The 19,287-nt window shown below is 40.6% G+C and overlaps 1 protein-coding gene across 1 annotated transcript in view; it reads right to left on the bottom strand.

Moving 5' to 3' along the window:
• Positions 1-19,287, bottom strand: part of ATG14 (autophagy related 14) — a 40,045-nt gene that overhangs the window by 9,265 nt on the left and 11,493 nt on the right. Inside the window, exons 2-9 of the mRNA XM_025919726.2 lie at positions 16,580-16,642; positions 14,946-14,988; positions 12,476-12,557; positions 7,934-8,171; positions 4,099-4,328; positions 2,312-2,429; positions 846-936; positions 683-768 (exon numbers count right to left, since the gene is read on the bottom strand). Of these exons, the coding sequence (XP_025775511.2) occupies positions 683-768; positions 846-936; positions 2,312-2,429; positions 4,099-4,328; positions 7,934-8,171; positions 12,476-12,557; positions 14,946-14,988; positions 16,580-16,642 (951 nt within the window). The remainder of the gene's footprint in view (positions 1-682; positions 769-845; positions 937-2,311; positions 2,430-4,098; positions 4,329-7,933; positions 8,172-12,475; positions 12,558-14,945; positions 14,989-16,579; positions 16,643-19,287) is intronic.

Raw genomic sequence — 19,287 nt, 5'->3', positions numbered from 1 at the left:
CTTAACCAAGTCAGATCTGCAGAAACGTGGAGACCGTCAAGAGCAAGGGAAGAAGTGCTCAGAGAGGGCCGCTTGGATGACACCAAAGAAAAGCCTCATCTGTGTCCTGCTTTTATGGGCCGAGAGATTAGAAAGAGCCCATTGACTAGTCCTGGTTGGTGTTTTTTGTTACTGACACCTGTTTTTAAGCTAATAGATTTTAAACTACTTCACTCCATCAACTTCTACCAAGTTTTACATCCAACAAATGGTGGCCAGATCAAGAAAAAGAAAATTGGGAAGAATGGTGGGAGTAGCGAGCGGGCATGAAAGCAAATGCACAGGAAATGGGGTAGACCCCTCCACGGGGCTGGGAAGAAACTGACGTGGATTCAAAGAAAGGGCTTTTGGTCTTCAAGGACAGCACCAGGAGGCCCCACTCCAGAAACAGTTGGGTTCTTCCCTTTTGTTTTAGGTGTTAAAAATGTTGGATATTAATTTTCTGAGAAATGATTTTTTAAGGACCATAAAGACGCAAACAGGATTAGCCTCTGGTTTCCTCCTGTGTGGGACTGGATTATTTTTATCCTTTTTGGAGACTCTGGGGGTGGGGGACAGGCCCCTGTACTCTGCCGACACATACAACTCTCCTTAGAAGTATTCACAACACCACCATTTAGAAAAGAGCAAACACCCTTCTTACCTGCCCAGGTGTTCAGAGTTCGGACTAACCAGGTACATGAGATTCCTGAGAGTATGCAGTGGTTGTAACTGATCTAAATTTACATGCTAGAAAAAGCAAAAAATTGATTAATATTTTCAACCATGTATCAAATTAAAAATTAGCTCACAGTGTATTTCCATACCTGAGAAAAGCAGAGATAAAGAATATTTGCATTCAGTTTCTTCACTGCTCGAGTAAATTTCTGTCTGCTGAGATTTTCCCCACAAAATTCACTGGAAAACAAACACACAATTCATAAAGTTGTTTTTTTTTTTTTTTTTTGAGGAAATTCTGTTAAAATATCTATTTTGAGAAGTATATTTTACCCCACAGTTCAGTACAAAACTGAATTTCCTTTGCCTCTTTATAAGCTATACTAACCAGAAACTTTCTAAAAATGAACTACTGCCCTCATGAGCAATTTCACCGCCATCTATAAAAATTACAAATGCATACACCCTCTAACCAAGCAATTCTGCTTCTGAAAAATTTCTGAACAGTAATGAAATGACAAATGTACAAGATTATTCCATGAAGTATAAATAGGGGACTGGTAAGATCCTGGCACATTCACATGGAGAAGCCTCTGCTGTCTACTCCATGCAGAAGGACAGCCGAAGGCTCACAACAGCCCTCCGAGGCCCACCAGATGTGCACCTCCACCTTCACTCTCCGCAGGGCTTTCTCTTCGCCTGCAGCCTCTCCCTCGGGGACCCCCATGGCTTGCTCCCCTCCTCCCTCAGGGTCACAGGTGATCACACACCTGCCTGTTCACGCACAAGCATTTCCCTACCTCCCCATTCCCACTCTTTCACCCTGCTTGAACGTGCTCCACAGTATTTATTACCTTCTGACACACACACCCCTTATTTATCATTCATCCCTCTGTTAGAATAAAGTGCCACTCGGGCAGGGATTCTGTTTTCATCACCACTGTACCCGCTCAGTGCCCAGAACAAGGCTCAAATATTTATTAAACACTCAAAAAGCAAGGTGCAAAACACCTTAGTATAGTATAATACCTTTTGTTTAAAAGAGGAGAGAGATGGTAATACAGACTTACATTGATTTGAAATGTAAGGATGACTGGACAGAGGTAGGAAGGTCATAGTAGGAACTGAGTAGATTGTAAACCGTTACATTTGTTTTTTTTTAAGATTTTATTTTTAAGTTGTCTCTACACCCAACATGGGGCTCGAACTCACAACCCTGAGATCAAGAATCACATGCTCCTTCGACTGAGCCAGCCAGGCACCTCTAACTTTTTTTTTTTTTTTTTAAATTTTAAACCATATTTTTTTTACAAAGTTGAAAAAAAATACCTGTCACAATTTACCCAGTTCTTCCACATGAGCATACCCTCTGGATATCCTGGGTTTTCTTTCAATTATTTTTCTAAGTGGGAGAATTCTCTGTGGTCTTTTTAAAGAGTTCATGTGCAATTATAAGATACTGAAGCAAACTTGCACGTTAGGCTTTTGAAATTAATCTCAGTTTTTCACAGTTAGTAATACTTAAATTCCTGTTTTTGGTTTAGTTAGAATAAGAAGACAACAGGAACACAAGAGATCTAAGATAAGGATGACGTCGCCACCTTTAATTACTTGCCTGTTGCACAGCTTTTTGGGAAGATTTATGTCAAGTATATGAGACAAAATGTTGACCAGCTGAGTCGCATAGCACAACGCAGCGCTGATCGTGTAAGCGGGGTTACTGTGCTCCATGTCTGAGTAGAAAAACAATCATACACAAACAACTTTAATTTCAACAAAAAATACCAATGAACCTAGGTTTCATGATTTGTAATTTAATCATTATGCTGTTGATGGTTATGTTTTGATCCTTACTTACAAAAGGTTCATGGCCAGACATTAATGTTTCATCATTTATGGTTTTGTGCTGAGTAGAATGTAACCTAAGTATATGGGCCTACGCAGGCACAACATAAATGAAATTAAAGTCTGAACTGCTTGGACCTGAGGAGGTATTATTTATCAAAGCAGTCAGTTAATGCTCAACTTAAGTGTCACCTTCTCGGAGAGGCCTCCCCTGACTGCCCTATGGAAAAGCAGTCCCTTCCTGTGTAGCCCCACCCCACAAATGGTGCTGGATCTGTCCAGGACACACACTCAGTAAGATGCCTTTGATCAGTGCTTGCTTCCTGTCCTTCTACCCACAGAAAGGCAAAGAGCTACACCCGTCTTGGTGACATCGCCTTTGTGTCACCAGCACCCAGCACTGTGCGTGACAGAAAGCACATACTCACTATACATTTGCTAAATGACTAAATGAACAATCTTCTTTCCACCAAAGAAACCTATAGGGGTTTTTAAGGGTTTTTCTATTAGGGTATTTCTATCTCCATGTAGGCCTGCTAAAAACAAGTTCTTTACAAAGAAACTCTAAAAACGGGATTCACAATACGCTAAATATACTAACTAGTGAAGTCTTTTATATAAATAGAGCAATATCATCCCCTAAAAGGTGAAATATCTAAAAAATATTTCAATCCATCCACTGACTGGATATAAAACGTGGTATATCCACATTACATACAATAGAATATTATTCAGTTATAAAAAGAATGAAATGCTAATACATGCTACAATATGGATGAACCTTGAAAACATCATGCTATGTAAAAAAATCGAGACACAAAAGGCCACACATATATGAGCCTATTTTTATGAAATATTCAAAACAGACACATTTATAGAGACAGAAAACAAAACTACAGATCTTCCTTGACTTATGATGGGGCTGTGCCTTGATACACCCATAACTTAGCCTGGCCTGCCTTACACAGGTCCAGAACACTTCCATTAGCCTACAGCTCGGCAAAATCATCTACCACAAAGCCTGTTTATAATAAAGTGTTGACTATCTCATGCTACTTAATGAATACCATACAGAAAGGGAAACACCGAACAGTCATCAGTGCGTCTACCAGCTGTTGACCCTCATGACTGCGTGGCTGCCTGGGAGCTACGGCCACCAGTGCCCAGCATCACGGGAGGGTATGTACCACATCTCGCTAGCCCAGGAAAAGATCAAAATTCAAAGCGTGGTTTCTACTGAATGTGTATGGCTTTTATACCACCATAACGTCAAAAAATCCTAATGTGAACCACTGTAAGTTAGGATCATCTGTAGGGGTTGCCAAGGGCTGGGAAGAGAGGGGACGGGGGAGACAGTTTCATGCCCCGGAGTTTCCATTTGGGGTGATAGAAGTGCTCTGGAACTAAACAGAGGTGGTAACTGCACAATACTGTGAACGTACTAATGTCCCTGAATTTTTTACACTTTAAAACTGTTCATCTTGTTAGGTCAATTCTAGTTCAATTAAAAAAATACATACACTTAAAAAAGTTTTCAGAGACTATTTTGTTTCTCACCAGGCCCCTGTGTGGTTTTCTTCTCTTCTACCCAATTGTAGTAGGCAGAGTAGTCCCCGTTGTTGGGAAGGCTAATCCAAGGCCCTGTAATGCTAATGCTGGTGTCCCCGTTGTGATCATCACAGACCCATCTCCCGGAGAGGTAAGTCGTCCTCCGGGCTTCGGCAAGCTTGCTCACAGTGCTGGAGGTCATGGCACTGTCACTCTCTGAGGACACATCTGCAGGATCTCTAAAAATCAGAACATGCATACAGATTTCAAGGGACTAGGTTTTAAAGAGCATGCAAGATACTTGCCTCGTACACAGAATGATGGAAGATGCACACACAAGGAAGCGAAGTGGGACATACAGAGGTAAGTCATTCTATCAGAGATGAAGCTCAAAGCAGCTGTGGCACAGAAGCCCCCAGCAGGGTGGCAAAGATGCCACCCAAAGCTAGGGCCTCAAGTATCAAGGCCTCAAACGATTTGGTCTCAAGACCCCTTCGCATCCTTACAATTTTTGAGGACCCCAAAGAGCTTTTGTGTACGTGGGTTAAACTAGAGATATTTACTTGTATTAGAAATCAGAAAAGAATTTAAATTATTAATTCATTTGGAAATAATAAGCCTATTACAAGTTAACATAGTATTTTTTGTGTGTTTTTTTTTTAATTTTTTAATATTTATTTTTTGAGAGAGATAGAGTACAAATGAGGTAGGTACAAAGAGAGAGGGAGACACAGAATCTGAAGCAGGCTCCAGGCTCTGAGCTCCCGCACAGAGCCCGATGTGGGGCTCGAACCCACAGACTGTGAGATCATGACCTGAGCCGAAGTCGGACGCTCAACCGACTGAGCCACCCAGGTGCCCCTATCATAGTCTATTTTTAAGGGAAAAAAAAAAAAAAAATCTGTACTTCTCCAAACAAGAAAATTAGTGAAGAGTGACACTGTCCGCTGACGGGCTGAAACACACAGCACAGCACAGCGCTGTTGGTCAGGACTTAAATCTCTTGAACACCCAGATCTTGCTTATGTTCTGTCAAGTGACAATAGGGTCCCGTGAAAAAACCAACTAGTTCCACTTGCAACTCACTCAAGTGCTTTTTCTTAAGCCAATCATGGCACTTCAGTAAGGAGCAAAAGAGCTTCTGCATACTTCCCATTTCATCATGTGGTTTATTAAAAAGATGAGTACACAAGGGTCAAGACTTAATAAAATTTATAAAAATAATAATTTCTACTGCTTCATCAAGAACATTCTTGATGGGAAACACTTTTTCAAAACTTGCGAGTACATGGTGGAATACAATGACTAGTAACACAGCTGGTTATCCCTGCCTAGACATCTGTTAAGGCACCAGAGTTTTTACCCACGATGGCTTCCGAGCCACTAGTGCAACTGTCTACACAGTGAAAAAGGGAACAGTGTTACTATTATAAAAATACTTCTGATTGTACGGACGCCCTGAGAGGTCCACAGACGACCCTTTGAGAATGGCCGGCCTGAAGAGAAGAACAGAATGACAGATCCAAGCAGCCCCAGATGCACCATGGTGGAAGAACACAGTGTGTCTGGGGAGGGGAGATGATCAGTGTGGTTGTGTGTAGGATTCACGAGGGAAGTGCCAGGAGATGGTGCTGGAAAAGTAGGTGGGAAACTGGCAGACTGGGAAGAGTCTTCCGTACTGCTCTAAGTTTAGGTTCTGTTCTCTTAGCCAGTGGCTCTTAATCCTTTCTCCTTCTGCCACAGCGCACCTGCAAAGTAACTCCTCCTGGCTGGCACGGGGAAGACTGGGTGTGAGGGCACCACTGCCAGTTCTAAGCTGTACCTCTACTTCCTTCTTCCACTTAAGGAAGTTTGAGAAATGTGAATGAACAAGATATCTTATTATAGGCATAATTTCAAAACTATCCGCCTAAAAAAAGTCATAGCATATAATAATACACACTATTACACAAGACTTAAGCAGCACAGGTACAGAGGAGAAAGTTTTTCTCCATGTTTTCTCTTTTGCAACTTTGTATGCCATTGTCCGTCTTCTTAGTCTCCTAAAATCTGACAGTGTCTTAAGACAGTGTCTCTGTTGGGGCGCCTGGGTGGCTCAGTCGGTTAAGCATCCAACTTTGGCTCAGGTCATGATCTCACAGTTCGTGGGTTCGAACCCCGTGTCGGTCTCTGTGCTGACAGCTCAGAGCCTGGAGCCTGCTTCGATTCTGTGTCTGCCCCTCACCTGCTCACACTCTGTCTCTCTCTCTCTCAAAAATAAACAAACATAAAAAAAAAAAAAAAAAAGACAGTGTCTCTGTTTACTGTAATGTGTTTTAACAATGATATCTTCACCTACCAGAATCTAATTTTTTTTATTTTATTTTTGAGAGAGAGACAGAGTGTGAGTGGGGGAGAGGCAGAGAGAGGGAGACACAGAATCTGAATCCAGGCTGAGCTGTCAGCACAGACCCTGATGAGGGGCTCGAACCCACAAACCATGAGATCATGACCTGAGCCAAAGTCAGACACTCAACTGACTGAGCCACCCAGTCACCCCTATCAGAATCTAATTTAGCATCGGGACACCTGGCTGGCTCAGTCGGAAGAGCATAGGACTCTTGATCCTGGGGTTGTGAGTTTGAGACCCATGCTGGGCATAGAGATTACTAAAAAAAATAAACTTAAAAAAAAAAAAAAAAAAGAATCTAGCATAACATTTCTGTTTTTTCAGCTTTTTCCTCCCCAAAGACCTGATCACCTGTTTTTATTTGTTTTTTTAATGTTTGAGAGAGCAAGTGAGCAAGTGAGCCCACACATGCGTGTTGGGGTGGGGGGAGGGAGGCAGAGAGAGAGGGAGACAGATAATTCAACTCAAACTAACAAAGGTGACATCATGACCTGAGCCGAAGTCAGACACTTAACTGAGCCACCCAAGCACCCCTGCCACTGTGCTCGAGGTTTCTAGACAACCCAAATTCTAGACCCAAAAGGCTACCTTCGAGTCTATTTCTGAACTTTCTGTTCTGCTCTATTTTGAATCTGCCTTTTTTTTTCATATTTAACAAGTATTACTAACGAAAAATTACGTGGTAAGAGTCAGAGAGCAGGTTTTCAAGTCAGAAGCAACAACCAGACCTTTAGGCTTTTAGGAAGTTAACTTTGCAAGAGCTAAAAGGATATAGTAAAGTAGAGCAAAAAATAGTAATAGTCCTAACTAGCAACAGTCCACGGACGGTCCAGGGAAGGGTGCTGGGAAGTGAGGGCAACTAAAAGGGAGAGGAAAATCCTCAACTTGAAGAGCCTGATGGTTAGTGAGAAAGGAAATGAGAAATGGTTAGTGAGAAAGCAAAATGCCACTCCTCAGTGGCAGTTTTCAAACATCATCATCATCTGGGGAAGGTTAAAAATAAATAAATAAAAGTAATGGGAGATGGACTGGGAGGCTGAAGTTGTATCCTCTGGAACCTGTATTTTTCAAACATTCCTGGGTGACTCTAATGAACATCCAGGTGGGGAACTACCGTCTTGTCCATCCAGTGATTCCAGAGGGTCTCCATGCACTACAGCCTAAGACTAAACTTAGCATCCAATGCTTGACCGTGGTGGCTAGTTACCAGGAAAAGGCTCGGATCAGTCAACAAGCAAGCGCCCCACTTTTTTGAGGGCCACCGCCCTTCACCTTGGCTGCCTCCCCAATTTCGTGCAGCGTGTACTGTTTGCTGAAGCAGATAAGACTTCAGTTTCATTACCAGGAAAGCCAATGACCCTAGAATGAACCCAATAAATGAGGTGCTGACATATTTGAAAAATACTTGATCTTTGGAACCTGATCTATTCCTAGAGTCAAAAGACTCACCCGTACCTCACACTAGTCTTTACTTCCTCGATTGGAAAAATGACAGAGGTGAGCTCTAATATATGAGATCGCCGAAGATTTGCCAGACGCTCATAATGACTCCTTAAGTCGATGGTTTTTTTTTCTACCAGGTCACCCAGTTTGCGGTTGTGCCTCTGAATCTTCTCCTTTTTCTCTTGATGCCGCTGTGCTCGAGTATAAAGCTTCTGATTCTTTTCCTTGGTTTTAAGAAGGCCTTCGGAATCTAAAATAAATAAATCACATGCAACAATTATCACTACAAATAGTTCCTGGGCAGTGCAGAACCCACCACACAAGCCTAATAAGCGTCTTCCTGCAGTTTAACTGAAAGCAAAAGCTCATTCAGGTTAACTAGATAAAGCTAAATGGAAACTGAGAGTTCAGCTTAAGTAGATTTTACACATAAATCAATGTGGACCATCACTAAAAGGACTCTGGGTCTCCATCTGTAGTCATCATTTGCAAGAACCACTCAACAGCTATCAAGTTTAAGCTCAGACCAGGCAGTACCTGACTTATGGTAAGCACTGAAGAATAACCACGTTGGGCAGAAAAGGTATCTAGTGCAAGTTTGAAAAACTTATTGGCCATCTGATTTTCCTGTCCAGCAAGCAGCTATTCTATGCCACATCTGAAGCTCCACAGAGACAACAAAAGCCCAGCCACACAACCAAGAAAGGAGACAGATGCTCATCCTGTCTGATGTGTGTCCTTTTCACGGAGCTCCTTCAGGTTTGGGATTAAGACCTGCTAGAGTGTTAGGTTGTGGCTAAACTTCTCTAAAGTGGCAAAAACAAGTTGTAAAATCTCAGAAAGACGCCTAGAAACAATGTAGGAGGTCAGACAAGTTCAAAATCAAGCTCATCATTTTCCCACAAAAGCCTCATCTTGATACCTAGGTTCTCTACTTAATGATTACACTTGACCCGCCCACTGCCCAAGTCAGTCCCCTGCTGGTCAATTCCATGAGCTGATCACTCCATGACAGTTCCTTAGATCTAGGGCTTTCTTTTCATTCCCACTGTTACAGTCTTATTAACTCTCACCCAAACCCCATCTCCAGCTTGGCTCCACTCCATGCTGTCACTCGCTCAGTCTTCTTCAACCGTAACCAGTGCCTGGCAGGTCTCCACTGCCAAACACAGACCGACCTCCCTGGACTTGAGGCCACCCCCACACCGGCACATACCCCACTGTTCCCTTCTGCACACCCTTCATTCAAGCCTCATTGAATTACTAGACACTCCAGACCTTTTCCACAAAGTGACACTATTTTTTAATTAGAGACAGAGAGAGAGAGAGAGAGAGAGGGAGGGAGAGAGGGATAGAAAGAGAGATTGCAAACAGGGGAGATGGGCAGAGGGTGAGAGAGAGACAGAGAGACAGGGAAACAGAGAGAGAGAGAGAGAGAGAGAGAGAGAGAGAGAGAGAGAATCACAAACAGGCTCCATACTCAGTGCAGAGCCTGACACCGGGCTCAATCCTACAACCCTGGGGTCATGATCTGAGCCAAAATCAAGACTTGGATGCTCAACCAACTGAGCCACCCAGGCTCTCCAAAGTGGAACTATTTAAATGCACACATGCATGGATACAGAACCAGTCATCATTCCCTTTATGAGGTCTCACTCCTATCCTGTTCAGATCAATGTCTCTCTAGGAATGCTATTAGCTTCTATTCCTCAAATGTCCAAATTTTTCTCATTCATTGAGGCCCCCCTCCATAAATGCTCCACAGACCTCTTGCTCTTCAGAGGCCTATGGCACTGTGGGTACGTCACCTATGGCACACGGCTTAGTTCCTTATACCAGATCCAACCAAAGCTTTGCTGTTCTCTGACTAAAATATAAGCATCCAATACGTGTTTGACACGTCCTCTGACTGAGGCCCACTGAACCTAGGTATTTCACTGTAGCCATAAAGTTTCTTGCAGTTTTACTTCTCCTTAGGTGCACATTCTCTTTACCATTCTTGCTCAATGTGGATGTTCTAATGTTTAAGTCTTTCTGGTTCCATCACACTAATTTTCCAGCAAGCTCATTCATTTTCATGATCTCTACTGAGTTCTTTGCCAAGTGCTCAACTGAATGTTTGGCCATATGGTGGTCAGACGTTTTAAAAACAGTTTAGAACTTAATACCAAGATCCTCCACAGATGGCAGGAAATCATTAGTCACCTAATCTGCACTAGTGCAGACTCAGCACTCAAGAGTTTCACTTGTCCTTCTCTCCATGCCATCTCCCCTAAACATAAAAGCACTTCGATGCTCTTTCTGTCATCTACTCTTGGTTGTTTGGATAAGGAAGTCTGTAGCACAGATCAACTCAACCTTCATTCAAGGTTCATATATGTATGTATATATATAAAATGTCTGTATTATTCTATATCATGACACATAAAATCAAAAGATTCCGGAGAAATATTCATCAGGCTCTACAGTTTAGAACATATAACCTTTTCTGAATATTTGTGGTATTTCAACAACAAAGTTAAAAAAAATATACTATCTACTGGGTAGCAAGCTCTTAATCTGTGAACTTGAGACCATGCATAGTTTCTGGAATCCATTAACTTCCTTAAAATTGTTTGCAAAATTTTCTGAGTCTCATCTGTGGTTCCCAACACTGGTAGGTTCAGCAGTACCACCCAGAGCAGGGCTACTCAAGAGTCGGCCTATGGATCTGGGCCCATCAGTAAACTTCTACCAGCCAGACAAGAGAAGTACAGAAATACAGAGTTAAGTTTAGCCTACAGATACTGCCTATCTCACGTGGCAATATGCCAGTGCCATGATATCCAAGTGTCCAATCATGCTTCCAGTATTTTATTGTTTTATAAAAGTACTGGTGTCAGTTTATGACAGATTAGACACCACAGAGGAAAAAACTGGTCTTTCACTCCAGACAGTTTGTGAACCACTGACGCAGTCCCCACACATGAGATTTCAATTTCTCATGCTCAGGGTGGGCCCTAGGGCTCTCTCTCGACCTCACAAGGGTCACCAGGTGACTCCGATGGCTTGCTAGGGAGAGAACCCACTGTTACAGGGTCCACTGCTTTTATTTAATGTTTTCCTTTTTAAAGCCCTTACTCCGACATGTGATGGAAAAATGTGACAGGCACACGTGGAAAAGTAAGACATGATCACAGTTAAAAGCGAAGACAGTCTAACCAGAAAGATTTGTTGCCTGTCAGCCCATGTTGGAAGTTCTGAGTGTGACGTGCCACAGGGCTGAAAAGAATGGTAACTGGTATTCCTCTCCGCCCTCTTCACCCTCTCCTTCAACAGAATCCACACCAACCTCCTCATAATCCTTCTCGAGGGCCTCAGAAAACTCTCCTTCCTCCATGCCCTCACCCCTATACCAGTGAACAAAGGCACGCTGTGCCTACACCAGGCCAAACTCATGGTCCAGGTGAGCCCAGGCCTCCTGTTGCTCAGCGTACGCACAGCTTGCTGTACTGTGGCCACGTCTCCATCAGGTACCACAGTAGGAGGCAGGCCCACTGCGTTTAGTACCAAATCTTCTCTGTGGCGATTTTGTTTTGGGGAGTTAGGAATCTGTTAAAATCAGCTGATCAAAGTCTTAAACTCGCTCATTAGGGAAACGCACATACTCAGTAACTCCAGAAATTTAAGGGGGCTCACAGATGCCTGGTGGCAAACCCCTGGTGTGAGCATCACAGAAGGCTGTGGAAAGAGGATGAACCAATGTTAAGTAACGAGTCTCTACACTGCTCCTGAACCAGGGCCTCTGGAGATGCATGTGGAGCTCAGTGGGTCACCGGCTGTCCACATGCTCAGCACTTCTTCACCAGGCTGCCTGCCATTCTAGCCTAGTAACCCTGTGAAACGCCACAGGAGCACCTTAGTAGGACATTTTCAAAGGAAGCTTTTACTCTGTTACATACCACTATAAAATACTTGCTTCTGAACGCAACGAGCAGACAAGAAAGGGATTCATGAGGTATGATGGTGACTCACTCTGAACTTTAAACACTGATTTTCAAAAATACATGTAATGTTTCTAAGGATACAAGATTTCTAAGAGGGCTCTCCTAAATTTTGACAACCATCTATGATAAAGTATGATATATGCAAATATAATGTAAGATTAATACAGATTAAAATGTGTATGAGACTCACTCATGGAGAAAAGCCAATATTCTGTGCTTCTGGAATGAACTGATAATTATAACTGAGTACCAAGCTTCCTGTTAGCAAAGGCAAATGTAAAATACATATTCCTTAATTTTTTTAACTGAGAGAAGTAGTATATTCAAAGTAGTTTTATACATACATATACATGTATATATATAATATCTCTTTGAAAAAAAATATAAATATATTTATTTATTTAAAATCCTTACAGAAATGTTTTACAAGAGGAGGAAGGCAAGCAGGAAACCTTTCCAGGTTGCTATTGCCTTCCCCCCTCCTCCTCTCTTTCTCTAGCTTATTAATCCAACAAAATTCCACACTGGCGCTTTATTAGGTTTAGAAGAAGAGGGGCAAATTACTTACTTATCTTCATTTCTTCATTTCCTTTACATATTGTTTGTTTTAGCTGTTCAATCCTCATCTTGCAGGACATTATTTTCCATCTCTTAAAAAAATATATATACAATAAATATCACAAATGTTGGTCTCTTATGATGAATATGATTATCTACCCAGGATCATTATTATTTTGAAGCATATCTTAGAAAACACAATGAAGAAAAGACCAATATAATTATACTTATTATAACTTTTGTAACTAACAATGGTGGATTACAAAACAGAAAAAAATGTCATTCTGTAGGAAATTAAGACAAAGAAATTCACATAGTTTTTTTTTATTTAAATCCAAGCTAGTTAACATATAGTGTAATAATGATTTCAGGAATAGAATTTAGTGATTCATCACTTACATATGACACCCAGTGCTCATCCCAAATGGCCTCCTTAATGCTCATTGCCCATTTAGTAGTCCATGCCCCACCCCACCCCAAGACCCCACCAGCAAACCTCAGTTTGTTCTCTGTATTTAAGAGTCTCTTATGGTTTGCCTCCCTCTCTCACATAGTTCTTTTATGTGTTAATGAGGACAGAGAAAAATGGTGAAGGATATTCTCAGGATATTCTCTTAACCTGCTCAGTCCAATATATAGCTAGTGATCCCATGTGGCTATTTAAAAGTAATTTGGAATTACATAAAATAAAATTCAGTTCCTACTCAACACCACCCACATGTCAAATGTTCAACACCACATGTGGCTACCATATTGGTGAGTATAGATACAGACAGACCACAGAAGATTCCACTACTACACTGCTTGAAACTCTTTATGCTATTCCCTGAGGAGATCATTAACATCACTGTATTATCTCACTAATACAATAAGCAACTATTACTTGCAAAATAATAAAAAACTCAATAAAAACAGAAGTTTTTTTTCCCCTAAGGTGAATAAAAGATCAGTAAAAATGCAACCTGCTAGTCAAAAAAAATATGATTATCTGTTCTGTAAACGTGGATAATTCAAAGCTTAAAACAGCATTCAAATGTTTATGGTGTTTAACACTGGTCTTAATCCTGATGGTATAAGAGGTAGAGCAGACTGCAGAGATAGTCCAGCTGGCGAAGTGCTAACCTCTCTGCTGGACAGACATTTGAAAACAGATTCATGGGGACTGATGGATGGATTGAGAGATGAAATAGCAATGAGATGTCTTCACTTTTATAGGGTATTAGTCTTTAAGAACCAGTACTGAAGTTTTTGATAGAAAAACTAGAAAACAGTACAGGGAATTTAGAAACATGGAAATGGGATTCTTTATAAATAGCCTTTAACGATCTTTTTCTATACGACATACTTTGTTTCTGTAACAGAGCATAAGAATTCACTTATATCACATATATTCTTCAAGTATTATTGAAAAATTATGAGTGGTGCTTATTGTGAAAAAAAGTAAACATCACAGAAGAGAAAAAATAAAATGATCGTTAGCTTGACTCCTTCCCATTCTTCAAGGGTAATCTCAAAGTTTAATACGTATCTTTTCAGATATTTTTAGAGTATATTTGTATTTAAAACACATACACAGATGGAATCATACTTTACTCTAGCCTTTTTGTTTGCTCTTTCATTAAAGAATTTATCCTGGACATCATTCCGTATCAACACATATGGATTGATCACATTCTTTTTTAACAACTACACGGTATCCATTATTTATCTTATCCTGTCTGATGAGCATTTAAGTTATTTATGGATTACTACCCATGCAGTAGTCAATCAGCTTCTCTATCCATTAATCCCTGTATTCACGCATTTGTTTTAGGAGGAAAATTGCTAAATACCACATGTGTAATAAAAAACAAAAAACAAAAACAAAACCCAAACCACCAACTTATCCTCCAAACAAATATGTCAATGTATATATTCTCACCAACACTGAGTAAAAGTGTTATTAATCAAACTCCCTATTTTCATATGTTGTACTCATTTTGTCCCAGTTTATGTTCATTTTGCTCAGGGTCTCCAACACACAGAACTTTTAAACTTTTATGTAGTCTGTCAAAATGTTTTCCTTTATGGCTTATAAAGGCCTGCTTATCTGCAGAGTACATGAATACTCTCCCATATTTTCTTTTAATATTTTTAGGAGTTTACTTTTCACATTTAATCAGCAATCCATGTAGGGAGTGTATATTTACAATGAGTAAGTTTTTTTTCAAAAAGGACAGTTTATGGTTCTTGTATTCCTATGTCAATACCAGACTTGATACTTATCCTTTATAATGGCTCTAAAATTAACTGCCAATATTCGGTGTTTGGTATCTAGATAAAATATGTGAGGGCCCACACTACAAATATATTCAAATAGAAGACTGCCAAAAAATGACCAAAATAAATTTAAATTCAAAATGAATTTTTAAGCACTACCAACTTAAAAGCATGTAACCTCACATAGAAAGAGTATTCTTTAAATACTTCTTACAGCTTACCAACTGATCTGTTATCCATTTTCCTTCCATAGCTTTTAACACCCTGTACAGAGAAAAGACAATAATAAATTTTGTAAAGTTCCAAAATGTAAAATCAATGTGTTTTTATTTTTTTTTTTTTAATTTTTTTTTTCAACGTTTATTTATTTTTGGGACAGAGAGAGACAGAGCATGAACAGGGGAGGGGCAGAGAGAGAGGGAGACACAGAATCGGAAACAGGCTCCAGGCTCTGAGCCATCAGCCCAGAGCCCGACGCAGGGCTCGAACTCACGGACCGCGAGATCGTGACCTGGCTGAAGTCGGACGCTTAACCGACTGCGCCACCCAGGCGCCCCTAAAATCAATGTGTTTTTAAAGTAACTTCTTCAAAATGGCTGGAAATACCAAAGTGGAACTTGGGCATTTAAAAATGTTTTCCAAATTCCCCATTCTCTAATTTTTTTCGTCACCTCCTTCTTTCTGTGCTTTAAAAAAAAAATTTTTTTTTAAGTTTATTTATTTTGAGAGAGACAGAGAGAGTACAACTGGGGGAGGGGCAGAGAAAGAGGGAGAATCTCAAGCAGGCTCCAAGCTGTTAGCGCAGAGCCCATGTGGGGCTTGAACTCATGAAACTGTAAGATCATAACTGGAGCTGAAATCAAGAGTTCGGATGCTTAACTGACTGAGCCACCCAGGTGCCTCACTTTTTACACTTTTAATACTGCCCAGAACGTTTCTGTAAACATTCATAGTAAATTTCCATAACAACCAGAGCCTCTGTCCTCAATCATAATCAATCATTTCCATCAGTCATAATTATTAATAACAGTTGCAAGAGTATTCATGATATAAAATGTGGATGTTCAGTTTCTAAAGAAACGGCACAACCTGACATCTGTACAAATCTGTTCTGTGGGGTGAAAGGTTCTATGGAAGAAACAGAAGTTCCTGTGATTAAGTTAGAGAAATGACTTAAATAAATCTAAGCAGGTTTCTGTCAGGTGGGGAGTCTCAGAAGATTTAATCTGCTTACAAATGTGTTCATCAGACCTGGGGTGCATCTGGAGGAAAGCGACTGAGTCAGTTTGGGACAGAAGATTCTACAAGACGATTCTCAAATCCAGAGAGTAGGAGATTCATCAGGGGTGCATGTTAATAACTCAGATTCCAGCGCCTTCCCCCACTCCACACCCAGTGAGTCAGAGTATCTGAGGATAGGATTCCAAGAATCTGCATTTTTAAGGCAGTAACATTAGCTAATGCATGTAGATGATATGCAGACCACAATTTGCAAAAACGCTGATCCTGAAGAAGAAAGATAAATGGAAGGGGTGATGCCCTATAGGACACTTATTTGCCTACTGTTCTGGACCCATTTGCCCCACATCAATTATTAGGGCCAGGGATTTGATTCATCCGTCTAGTCACTGAGTGCCTACTGTGTACCAGGCACTGGGTATGATCCCAATATTTTCTAGGAACTTGATAATCTCTCCTATTTTGCTTCTTCCATTTGCACTGCTCTTCCATACTTTGAAATTGTATCCTTACTTCAGCAAGTTAGCAATCCATATATCTGCATACCACAGCACTGAATTAAACCACAGGGTGACAAGAGAACCTCCACACATGGAAAAACAAAAGGGAAACTCACTCTTTTTGAAATTCTTCTTGCTTGCTCTTAAGTTGGTTTAACCTTTCTTTCTTGTCTATAAACCTGTAAGAAAAAAATGTATTGTCTTAAATGTTCATTCTTTAAATTTTTATTTTATTTTTATTTTTTATTTTAGAGACAGATAGCTCACGCACAGGGGAGGGAGGAGGGGGGGAGAGAGAGTGAGAGAGAGAGAGAGAGAGAGAGAGAATGAGAATCCAGAGTAGGCTCCAAGTTCAGTGCAGAGATGGACACAGGGCTCGGTCTCATGACCCTGGGGATCATGACCTGAGCTGAAATCAAGAGTTGGATGTTCAACCAAGTGAGCCACCAAGGCACCCCTTAAATATTCATTCTTTTCAGTTCAGTGAGATTTTGCAAACCCCTGAGAGCCAATCATTTCTGCAGAGTCATTTGGAGATGTCACAGTCCTGAAAGTAAGTACACATCTTCTCAGTCGGGTGCATACACAGCTGCTTATGCCATTTGCTCATTTCCAAACTAAGTTCAAATTCTCAGCTTTAACATTCTTTTATGGGAAGGGCACCTGAGTGGCTCAGTCAGTTAAGCATCCAACTTGGGCTCAGGTCATGATTTCGAGGTTCTTGAGTTCGAGCCCCATACTGGGCTTGGGATTCTCTCTCTCTCTGCCCCTCTCCCACTTGTGCATGCAAAATAAATAAGTCAACCTTAAAAATAAAGATAAATAGGGGTGCCTGGGTGGCTCAGTTGGTTAAGCGTCTGACTTTGGCTCAGGTCATGATCTCATGGTTGGTGGGTTCGAGCCCTACATCGGGCTCTGTGCTGACAGCTTCAGATTCTATGTCTCCCTCTGCTCCTCCCCCACTTGTGCTCTCTCAAAAGATAAATGTTAAAAAATTTTTTTTAATAAAGATAAATAAAATTCTTTCATGGGTTTAGGGGTGCCTGGCTGGCTCAGTCAGTAAAATTCTTTCACGGGTTTATAAAATATGTCTAGAAGCCCCACCCCAAAGGTTAAATTATCTTCTAAAACAGGCACATCAGAGCTCTACAGTGAATGTGAATTCAAGGAAACTAAGGCTTCTAATATAAACATGATTTTAATTATTTAACTTAATTCAATCCTGCTCTCACCTATAAATTGGTTCCTTATAATTTTTAAAGTGTAACGTTTTTTCCTTACTAATTTTATTGCCAGTCATTATGGGCTAACAAGTTACTTAGAACAAGTTATCAAAAGGAAGGGATATCACACTGCAGTTATTTTCTCTGTCAGTCTTCCACCCTTATCCTTATCATTTTCTTCCTGCTCCCTTATTTGGAGTTTAGCTTGCTCCCCCTCTTTTTTCTTTTCTTTGCAGTTTAAGGTAGAAACTTAGATCAATTTAAATCAATTTTAAGCCTCTCTTTTTAATATGACCATATAAAGTCATATTTAGTTAAACCCCCAAAGTTAAAGTATTTTTTAAAGTTTTTAAATTTACTTATTTTGAGAGGGGGAGGGAGGGAAGGAAAGGGAGGGAGAGGAAGAGAGGGGGAGGGGGAGGGAGAGGGAGAGGGAGAGGGAGAGGGAGAGGGAGAGGGAGAGGGAGAGGGAGAGGGAGAGGGAGAGGGAGAGGGAGAGGGAGAGGGAGAGGGAGAGAAAATGAATCCCAGGCAGCCTCTGCACTGTCAGCATGGAGCCCAATGTGGGTCTCGAACTCATGAACCATGATATCATGCATGACCTGAGCTGAAACCAAGAGTTGGATGCTTAACCAACTGAATCACCCAGGCACCCTAACCCCCAAATTATTGATAGGGTATATTTTCATCATCATTTAGTTTGGAATTGCTAATTTTCCATAAATTCCCTCCTTGACCTGTAAGTTATTTAGAAGTATATTGCTTAATTTCCAGATATGTGAGCTTTTCTAGGTAACTTATTATTGTTTTTTTTTTTTGATGTGGTCACAGAATATACTCTATAAGATTTCAATCTTTTGATTTGAGAGGGTCTTATGGCCTTGTATCTGGTATGCCCTGGTGTAAAGTTCCCTGTGCACCTGAAAGAATATGTATCTATAGCTGTTGGATACAGTGTTCTATAAAGGTCAACCAGCTGAAGGTGACTAACAGTGTCATTCAGATCTTCTAGATCTGTGCTATTCACTAAGGTAGTCACCAGTCACATGTGCTACAGAATACCTAAAATGTGCCTTGCTGCATTATAAGGATCTGGGTTAAAAAAAAAAAAAAATCATAGGACTAACATCACACAACCGATTTTTACACAAGTTAACAGTGGCTATTTTCAAAGAAAAAAACCCAAAACAATGATAATGCTATATGCTCTAGTAAGTAACATAGTATGGAGTACAAGATTAGGCTTTTGGCTGTCTCCCAAATTCCTAGCCTAAATGAAAACAACAGAATAGTAACAGCCCCAGAAATCTCTTTCCTTAAAATCATCCAGGTTAAAAGGAGTCTGAAATATCATTTCTACTTCAAAATGGAAGGGATTGATACACAAATGGATAAAGACAATGTGGTAAATATACGTGATGAAGTATTATTCCCCTGTAAAAAAAAGAGTAAGACCTTGCCATTTGGGACAACATGGATGGACCTAGAGGGAATTATGCTAAGTGAAAAAAGTCAGACACAGAAAGACAAATACCGTATGATTTCACTTATATGGAGAATCTAGAAAACAAAACAGACAAGAAAATACTTAAATACTGATT

Source organism: Puma concolor, chromosome B3 (assembly GCF_028749965.1).
Source record: "Puma concolor isolate L17-30 chromosome B3, mPumCon1.1.hap2, whole genome shotgun sequence".
Lineage (NCBI taxonomy): Eukaryota > Metazoa > Chordata > Mammalia > Carnivora > Felidae > Puma > Puma concolor.
The sequence above is the reverse complement of the archived record's forward strand: the minus strand, read 5'-3'. Positions and strand labels throughout refer to the sequence as shown.